The sequence below is a fragment of the Fistularia commersonii genome, chromosome 3 (assembly GCF_037954325.1).
Source record: "Fistularia commersonii isolate RoL2024-O1a breed Wild chromosome 3, RoL_Fcom_v1.0, whole genome shotgun sequence".
Taxonomy (NCBI): domain Eukaryota; kingdom Metazoa; phylum Chordata; class Actinopteri; order Syngnathiformes; family Fistulariidae; genus Fistularia; species Fistularia commersonii.
Genome location: NC_141286.1, coordinates 26,834,477 through 26,844,022, shown reverse-complemented (window position 1 = coordinate 26,844,022; position 9,546 = coordinate 26,834,477). Strand labels below are relative to the sequence as shown.

The window sequence follows — 9,546 nt, the reverse complement described above, 5'->3', positions numbered from 1 at the left end:
GAAAAAGGCATTTTCTTGGTCTGAGTTTCAGATATAGAAGTGTGTAGTAAAGCAATGAATAATAATCTGTCTATTCTTAAATAAATCCTCAGCATCTCTTCTGCTACATCTGTGGGACTGAATGTTGGGGGTCCGCGGGGCCGCGGGGGGCGGGGCCAGTCTTTCACATACTGAGAGCGGAGCGCACCGATTGGCCCGTGGATGTGGAGTGGGGGGGAAAGTGCTGCCCAAAAGTGAACTGTACATAAAAAGATAATTTTTATTTCTTTTATGTTTTTTTCTTTACACTTAACTGAGTGATATTACAGTACATAGTTATTTACAACTGTGCAGTAATGTGTGGCAAAATAAATTATCTAGAAGGCAGCAAGAATACATTGGTTAACGAATATAAAACTGTACATCGTGACGGATCACGCCTGCTTCAGCTCCTCTGGTCTCCTTGAACGAAGGTTGGCTCTGTAGTGTTTCAAGTCTCGTCCTCGGAAACAATGAAATGCCCAAGTGAAGAAGAAGGACTCCTCTGCTCTGCTGCCAGCTCCTCTGGACCTCCACATTCCTGGTGTGTGTTGTGTGTGTGTGTGTGTGTGTGTGTGTGTGTGTGTGTGTGTGTGTGTGTGTGTGTGTGTGCGTCTTCTGCTCGTCCCGTGATGAGTTAGCAGTCTGCGGCGGTCCGACCGGTGGTCGCCGCCGCCGTCCACGGGGCCGAGAGGCGGCCGGACCTGTCTCTTCCCCTCGGGCGTGCACGTGTCTCGGGAGCCCTGTGCGGCGCGGCGTTTAGCCCCGCCCCCCTGCGGTCGGAGGCTCCGCCCCCTCGCAGGGCGTCCTACGGGCCGGCTCTCCGGTCCGTCGGTCCCGGGCGCGCCGTCGCGGCCCGACTCTCTCCGGGCTCAAAGGTCGGGCCGGCACCGAGTCTCGGGGACCTCCTCCGGCGGCGGCCCAAAAAACGCGGAAACCATCTCTCCGTCCGCGGCGTCCGAGGCCGCGGAGCAAAACCTGAGCTCCGCTTTTGGCGCTCGGATCAACTAAAGGAGTAAAAAGGTTTGAGGATGAAAGTGCAAGTTGAGTATTTTCTGTTTCGGTTCCTCCTGCGGGAGGGGGCGGAGCCGGCCTGCTCGCCGCTCCCGCCCACAGTCCCTCCCATTCCAAGTCTCTCAGACTTGCTAGCCCTTTCCGTTCACTCTCTTCCACAAAGTCTCTGAGAAGAAGTGACGCAGACAGTTTGCTCTGGACCCGCGAGCTCTGGGATGTCACGCCGGCAGCAGGACGAAGTCGTCGTTGACGTCCACCATCGGCACGTAGAAGGACGGCACCTCGTTGACGCACAGGGACTTGTGTCCGGCCGGGTCCAGCTCCTGGACCTTCAGCTGCCACTCCATCCTCTGCACGGCGTTGAGGGCGGCCGCCTCGTGCTGCTGCCGCATCAGCAGACAGGTCTGCGGAGGGAGAGGGAGAGCAGACGCCCCGACGGGTCAGAACCTTCTGCCGGCCGACCCGCATCCCCGGGCGAGGAGGGGCCGGGACAAAGTGGACCCGGGAGCGTCCCGGCGGACCTCGTCCCGTCCGGTCGGAGCGTTTGTCCCGACCCCTTCGTCCTCCCCGGGGACCCGGAGGGCGTTCGGGGGTCCGGCCGTCTCGGGCCCGCGGGTCTCACCTTCATGCGGTCGTACTTGTCGTCCACGTCCTGGATCCAGGAAATGAACTGGCGGGCGTTGAAACGATCTCTCACAGACTTGTTCTCGTCGCCCTGCGGGGACGGAGAAAACGGGGGTCGCCGGTTAGACGAGGAGAACGGAAGGTCACAACGGGGGCGACCTCGGGGACGGCGGGCGCGTCGACGCTCCACCTGGCTCTCCGACGGCATGTTGTAGACCTCGGAGTCCAGGAGCATGGTGCAGGCACTGAAGGGCACCGCCTGGTTGGCTATCGTCCGGGCGGCTCTGCAGTGGACGCGCAGCACTTCCTGCTCGCAGGACACGATGAGCTTCTCCTGCGAAGGAGCGGCGGAAGCAAAGGGATCAGAGCGACGCGCCGACTCCGGGCACGCCGGGAAGGCGCGAGCGCGCCGGAGAAGCTCCTCACCCGCTCGATGCTGTGCTGCAGCCTGAGCTTCCCTCTCACGGCCTCCTGCTGCCTGAAGAGCTCCTTCAGAGGCTCGGACAGCGACGGCGGCGGGGCGATCTGCCGGAGAAGAACAAGGAGACGGTTGCTTCAGACGGGCCCCGGCGGCTCACCGAACATCGGGCTTTGGTGGCGGGACAGAGGAGAAACGTCTCACCACAGGGATGTGCAGCTTGCTCAGGGGCTTGCCGTCCAGCAGGTAGGACCCCGTGTAGGTCACGTACTCGGCGTAGCACTGCGGCGCCTGCGGCGTGATGTAGCACAGGATTTTCCTCTTCTCCTCGATCTTCTTCCTGATCTGCAGGTACTCGAAGTAGGGGTTGGAGCGGTCGCTGTGGTACGGCTCGATGTCGTCCAGCTTGATGGCGTTGACCACCACGGCCAGCGTCTGCTGGATCATCTCCCTGGTCTGCTGCATGGCCGTGTTCACCAGCTGGACCTGCACCTGCTGGCCGGCCGAGCGCGGGAACTTCCTCTTCCTGGGGTGCTGCGTCTGAGACTCGTCCTCCTCCGCCGTGAGGGGCCGGCCTTTGGAGGCTTTGTTGAGGACCACCGACGCCGGCGTGGTCGCGGGCGTCTGCGCGGCCGGGCTGGCGTTGGAGACGCTGAGGCCGGACTCCTTGTCCTTTTTGATGGAGGAGAAGGCCGGGGCCGAGGTGGGGGTCGGAGTCCTGGCGGGATGAACGCTCAGCGCCGGGCCGGAGGTCACGGCGGCGGCGGCCGCTGAGGAGGTGATGATGCTGGAGGTAGGAGGGGCGGCGGCGGCGGCGGCGGGCGGGTTGTTCTTGGCGCGGTTGCGGGTGATCCTCTGAGGGATTTCGTCCACCTTCTTGGTGACTTCTGCGACGGGGGCGGACGTGGACACGGAGGTCAGGGTGACCAGGGGAAGCTTGGACAAGGTCTCCTGAGGGTCTGAAGGCTCCACGGTGGAGGCGAGGCCCAGAGCCACGGGGAGCTGAGCAAGAGGGCTGGAGGACGCCGCCTCCGCCGCGGGCTCCGACACCTCCTCCGGCCTGGACTCCGCTTTGGCCGGAGACACGGCGTCCAGCTGCAAGGACTCGGCCAGGGACTGGATCTGCAGGTGGTGCTGCTGGCCGCCGTCCGCTTTGACGGCCGAGTACAAGGCGTCTGTCTCCTCCGCCGCTCCAAACGCCGCCTTGTTCTCCACCACGCAGCTCTGCTGGCCGAACGGCAGCGAGCCGCCGATCGGGACGCTCTGGGGCTCGGCGTCCGTCTCTTGAGGGAAGGCGTCGTGAGACGGTGGGACGACCAAGTCTTGGCCGGCGGCTTCTTCCTCGCCTCGCTCCTCGGCAGGGCTCGGAGTCTTGGCCGCGCTGGGCAGGTCCACCTCCAGTACGTCCGGGTCGTCGTCGTCGGTGAACTCGTGGGAGCCGGCGGCGGGCTCCGCCGGCTCCGGGTCTCGGGGCTCCGCCTCCTCGGCCTTGTCCGGGAGCGGCAGGTCGGGCAGGGAGAACGGGCCCAGGTCGTCCAGCTCGTCGGCGTCGGCGGAGAACGGGTCGGCCCAGGGGACCACCGGCTCGGACGCCGCCGCCGCCGCCGCCGGGGTCAGGTGACCCTCGGCGGTAGAGGTGAAGCCGTGCGCGTTCTCCTGGCCGTCCGGTCCCACGCAGTCCGTCTCCGGGTCCGTCTGGTGAGCGTCCTCCACCCCGGGCTTGGAGCAGCTCTGGAAGTAGGAGTCCAGACGGGCGGAGGAGGAGGACGTGTTCAGGTAGTTGGGTTCTCCGTCCAGAGCGGCGTCGGGCCGCTCCGGGGACGGGATCTCCGCCACGGCCTCCTTCTGCTCGTCAAAGTCGTCGTGGTCCTCCTTGTGCCACCTGTTCCAGGCGGCGTACGGCGGGGTGACGGACGGGTGTCCGGACATGTGCTGCCCGTCCCCGTCCGGCGGCGAATACGGGCTGGTGATTTTGGAGACGGCGGCCTCGATCTCCCCGTACGTCCTGTGGGGGGATTTCATGTCCACGTCGGCGTTCCAGCCCAGGCCGTGATCGAAGCAGTTCTCCCCGTGGTCGGGCGCCGGGTGCGCCGGCGACAGCCGCCGGACCTCCGGGCCGCGAAGGTCCGGAGACTCCGCGGGCCAGCTCTTCCTCAGAGGGTCCTCCGGCCGAGGGGAGAAACCGCAAGGCTCCCCGGTCTGCGCCGTCTCCTCGGCGCCGCACCGATCTGCGTCGTGTCTTTCCTCCGAGTCCACGTCCTCGTCCTCCTCCTCGTCTTCGTCCTCCTCCTCGTCCTCCTCCTCTTCCTCTTCCTCCTCCTCGTCTTCCTCCTCCTCGTCTTCCTCCTCCTCCTCCTCGTCCTCCTCCTCGTCCTCGTGCTCCTCTGTGACGGAGGGCAGATCCGAGTGGACCAGGTTGGGTTCGCTGTGGTGCGGCTCGGAGATGTCGTCGATGTCCAGCGGCGGCAGGGCGGCGGGCGCCGGCGTGGGCGGCGCCGCGATGTCGAAGCACGGCTCCTGGGGGTCGGGCCGGTGGACCGGAGTGGAGGGTTTGGGCAGGAAGCTGCCGTACACGCTGTCGGGGAGGTGCTCGCCGGCCTCGGGGCAGGCCGGGGTCGGGGCGCCCACGTCCGGCGCCGGATGTCCGGGCTCCCGTCGGGGGGACAGGATCCTGATCGGGGAGAAGTACGGCGACGACAGGCACTCCAGCCGCTCCGCCGCCGCCTTCTCTTCGGCGGTTTGAGAGGACGCCGCGGGGTCGAAGTCCGAGGCGTCGGCCTGCTGTCTCAGGAACTTGTCGGCCTCGGCTTTGAAGTCGTCATCCAGGGGCCTGCGGACGTCGGAGGACGCCGAGCGGCTGACCAGCGACAGCTGCAGGTTCTTTGCGGGCGTGGGGCAGGTGCCCTCCTGGAAACCCTGGGAGGTGGAGTACCTGCTGGGTGGGACCAACCAGAGGGGACATTAGAGCAGAGTCGGGTCGGAGGCGGCGCTCAAAGTGTCGTACGGAAGGTTCAAATACCTTTCAAAGAAGGACGGCGAGCAGGCGTTCATCGACATGGCCATGGCCGACGAGTTCTGGCAGTCCAGCCCGTCCAGCATGATGTCAGGGTAGTCCTCGGCGCTGCAGGACGGCGTCCGGGGCGTCTGCATCACCTCCTCGTAGCTCGGGCAAGAGATGACCGACGTGGGCGTGGGGACCCCGGTCGGCCGGTTCTGGTCCGGTCTGGGAGAGGCGGGGAGGTTCTCTTTCATCTGGTGCCCGGAGAGCCAGTCCTTGGAGTTCTGAGTGTCCGTGGGTTGGAACTTCCTGCCGGGAGACATCATCTGGGCCGGGAGTCCCGCGTCCTTCAGCTTCTTCTCCTTCAGACCCGACTCCAGGCTGCCGGACTTCTTGGACGACAGCTCGCCGCGATTCTTGCGAACCTCTTCGGTGGACTTGGCTTTGTCCTTGAGTTTGGGGTCGCCGGACTTGGGCCTGAGTTTCTCCATCTGCTTCATGCGTTCTTTGTGTCTCTTGTGACGCTCCTCGATCTCCTGGTCTTTCAGACTCAACATCTGGCCGAAGCTCGTGATCTGATAGTCGCCGTCCACCAGCAGCTTCTCGCGCGGACGAATATCTTTGCGCACGGCGTCTTTGGACTGGCCGAGCTTCTCGTTCTCATCCTTGGCCTTGGTCTTGCTGTGGTCCAGCCTGTTGTCCTTGTCCTGCGTCTCGCGGTTCCGGTCCTTCTTGGCGTCGAACTTGGGGCTGTCCTCCTTGGAGCGGTCCTTCAGGACGGTGACCTGGGGACTGTCCTTCAGCCCGGACTTCACCTCCTCCTTGGAGTGCTTGAAAGAGCCAAAGCCATCCATGTGCTTGTTCTTCTCCTCCTTCATTTTCTCCTTGTGTTTCTCTTTTTTCTTCTTGTCCTTCACCCTGTCGCTGATGACGCTGGTCGCCTTGTCCTTCTTGGACATCTCTTTTTCAAACTCCAGCGTCTTGTCGAAGTCGTCCTCGCCGTCGCCCTTGCCTCCGTAGGGGAAGGTGTAGGGGTCGGCCTCCAGAGGCATGGGCTCCTTCTCGAACGGCAGGCTCTCCCTGCGGCTGTACGACTCTCTGATCTCCTCCGTCTTGTCGCGTTTGTCTCCTTTGTCCTTCTTGACCTTCTCCTTCTCCTTGTCGTGGCTCTTTTTGGACGAGGACGAGGAGGAATGCCGATGCCGCTCCTTCTCCCTGAACTTATCCTGGGGCGTCGTTATGGACAGGGAATCTCTCCTGTCCTCGGAGACGTCCGTCAGGCCGATGGAGTCGTAGTAGCTGGCGAGGACCGGCTCGTGGCCTCGGTCGGTGAAGCTGTCGGAGGAGATCTCGCTGTTCTTGTCGTTGGAGTCGTCCTTGTAATCGTTCATCGCCTCCTCCTCCAGCTTCTCCAAGAGGGACTTCTCGTTTTCACCGCCGCCTTTGGACGGTTTCCGCTCCTTCGAGTGATCCTGCTTGTCCTTGTATTTGCTCTTGGTCTTTTCCTCGCTCGTGTCCCTCTTGTCCAGCAGCTTCTGCTTGGTTTTCTTCTCCTGGTTGGAGTCCACGGACATCCGGTCTTTCCTCTCCTTGTGCTTTACGTCCACGGAGTCCTTCTTGTCCTTGTTGTGTTTTTCCAGAGAGCCTTTCCGCTCCTTCCCCGTGTCGAAGGCCATCTTCTCCTTCTTCTTCTCTTTGTGCTCCTTCTCCTTTGCCTTGTCCGTGGCGTGCTTGGCCTCCGCCGAAGACTTCCTGACTTTGTCCGAGGAGAAGTGGTCGAAGTCGTCCTGGTCGGGCGTGGAATCCTTGCGGACGGAGTCGGACACCAGAGCGCCGCTGCCACTGTAACTGTCCTCGTCGTCGCTTTCGTCGGTGAACACGTCCGCTATCTTCAACCAGGTTTTCTCACGGATTTTCTCTGGCTTCCTTTCCTCCTTCTTCACCTCCAAGAAATCCTTCTCCCTGTCGCCGTGTTTGTCCTGGGACGCTTTGTCCTTCTTGTCCTTGCTCTGCTCGGAGGACATCTTTCGATCTTTGTCTTTGCCGTGAGACTCTTTGTGTTTGTCTTTGGCTCCCTCCTTCTTGTCTTTGCCGCCGCGATCCAGGTCTTTCTCCTTGACCGATTTTTCGGTGGCGCTCTTCTCGCTCTTCTCCTTCTCCTGGTCCAGGCCCCGGTCCTTCGCCTTCTCCTTGTGCTTGTCTGCTTTTGTCTTCTCCCTCTTGTCGGCCCCCTCGCCCTTCTTGTCCTTGTCCTTCCCGGAGTGGTTCCTCTCCCTGATGTCGCAGGCCTTCCCCACGGCCTCCAGGTCTTTGAAGAAGCTGTCGCCGCTGTACTCGTCCCTTGCCAAGTCCTGCTTCATTTTCAGGTCTTTTCTGTCCTTGACAAAGTCGTACGGGTCCTTTCGGTCACGGCTGCTGTCCATGGAGTCCTTTTCCTTTTTCTCCTTCGCCACGTCCGTGGACTCCTTGCGCTTTTTTTCCTTTTCAAGAGAGTGACCGGAGTTCAGCTTCTGCTTGTCGGACCAGTCTTTTTTCTTCTCGTTCGTCTTCTCGGAGGAATCCTTGTCCTTCTTTTTGGAGGTCGCGTCTTTCTCGGACCGTTTGTCGTGCTCCGATTTCTTGTCCTTGACTTTGTTGTCTTTCCGCCGGGTCTCCTCCTTGACCGTCTCCACGATGAGTTTGACGGCGTTGTTGGCTTTGTATCCCTTGTACTCTTTGACGGGAGCGTCCCAGCTGTCTTCTCCGTAGAGGGAGGAGTCAGAGGACATCTCCGAGCCCCATCTGTCGTGGTGGTCGTCCGAGGCGCTGAGCTTGGTGTCGTCCATGTTGAGGAATCGGTTGTTGACGTCGTAGGTTTCGTACTCGGACTCTTCCTTCTGAGCCTTGTCCTTCTTGCACTTCTCCTTCTCGTCCTTGGAGTTCTTCTCCTTGTCAGCCTTGAGGTGTTTCTCCTCTTTCTGCTCGCTCTTTCTGTCTGCTTTGGAGGTCTTTTCCTTGGACTTTTTCTTTTTCTCCTCTTTGTGGGCCTTTAGCTTCTCCTCTTTGGGCTTCTCCTTCTCCTTGACTTTGTCCTTGTCGGTCTTGACGGGCTTTTCCCTCTCTTCCTTGTTGGCCTTGGCGGAGTCCTTCGTCTTCTTGTTCTTCTCCTCTTTCGTCGTCCTGTGCAGGTCCTTTCCGGACGACCAATCCTTGTCTTCAGACTTGCTCTTTGACAGCCTCTCCTCCTTTTTCGAATGGTCCTTGTCGTGTTTGGACAGCTTGACCTTGCCCTCGGCTGGGGATTCCGACTCCACGATGAGGGACTTTTGTCTGGAATCGTCAAAGTCGAAGGAGTAGCTCTTGACGAACTTCTCGTTCATGTCCTGGTTGAGCACCAGACTGGGGGCTTTGTCCTTTTCCTTGTTTTTGTGCTTGTGCTTCACTTTATGCTTCTTCACCACTTTGCCGTCCACGTCCGTTTTTGAGGCCGTGCTGTCGGCCGAGTTTTTGTAGAGCTCGGAATTTTTCTTGTCCACCGTGTTGCTGTGCACGTTGTTGTTCTTCTTTTTGTTGTCCTGCGCTTTCCTCTTGACCTGCTTGACGGACTCCACGCTGGAGTCTGCCGAGGAGTAGTCCGACTCGCTGGACAGCCTGGTCCGGACGGAGTCCGAGAGGGAGCTGACGTCGGACCAGGTCGGGGACGACACCGTCTTCCAGCCGTCGGTCCTCCACTGCTTTGGGTGCTGCTCCGCTAACGACGGCGCTTGTTTCTGAGAGTTCAAGTTTCCATGGGAGGAAGAGGACGCGTTGAAGCCCGGGGATTCTTTCAGGCTCATGGCAGAAGAGTCTTTTATACTATTGGAGCCCTTGTCGTCTTCGCTCTCCATGTCGCCGCAGTCCGAGTCCGACGTGCAGAACTTGTCGTTGACTTTGCCGAAGCGCACCTCCTTACAGACGTTGTTTTTGCTCTCCTTCTTCCGCTTCTTTTTCACCTTGTTCTTGTCTTTTTGTTGTTTCGAGCCGAGGCCGCTAGAGTCTCTCGTCTTGGAATTAGTCTGCTGGGCCTGTTGCCGCGGCGTCGGCGTCGTCGTGAAACACAACGTCCGATCGTCCTCGTCCGAGCTGTTGCTGTCGGAGATGATCCGTCGGATGGTTTTCTTTGGTGTGAGCGAGTTGCTTTTGGAATAGGTTTTGACCTCCATCTTGGGTATGGAGATGAAGCTGTTGGCCTTGCTTATTGAGTCCTTACGAAAGTCCTTTTTTAGGAGGTGCTTATCGTCCACCGGCGGGACTCGCTCCTCCTCATCGTCCTCATCAAATTCGTATTCGTCTTTGACGGGCGTGACAGCGGATTTCGGGGGGTCTATTGTCTTCCCTTGCAACTTTAAGCCCTTCTCAAACTCTGAGTCTGTGTTATTGCCGTCAACGGAGCTGGAAGGGGCAAACGAAGGGGCGTCTTCCTCCTCTGAGGACTCTGAGGACACAAAACAAACGC

General features: G+C 60.6%; 1 protein-coding gene across 4 annotated transcripts in view; it reads right to left on the bottom strand.

Moving 5' to 3' along the window:
* Nucleotides 1-247: 247 nt before the first annotated feature.
* Nucleotides 248-9,546, bottom strand: part of ankrd11 (ankyrin repeat domain 11) — an 84,597-nt gene continuing 75,298 nt past the window's right edge. For 2 of the 4 annotated variants that reach the window (XM_086144440.1, XM_086144441.1), the window contains 5 exons: nucleotides 5,094-9,525; nucleotides 2,279-5,009; nucleotides 2,083-2,181; nucleotides 1,655-1,990; nucleotides 248-1,436 (listed from right to left, as the gene is read on the bottom strand). In XM_086144440.1, the coding sequence (XP_086000566.1) occupies nucleotides 1,251-1,436; nucleotides 1,655-1,990; nucleotides 2,083-2,181; nucleotides 2,279-5,009; nucleotides 5,094-9,525 (7,784 nt within the window). In that variant the 3' untranslated portion in view covers nucleotides 248-1,250. The remainder of the gene's footprint in view (nucleotides 1,437-1,654; nucleotides 1,991-2,082; nucleotides 2,182-2,278; nucleotides 5,010-5,093; nucleotides 9,526-9,546) is intronic. The other 2 variants (XM_086144443.1, XM_086144442.1) reach the window with 2 other exon arrangements.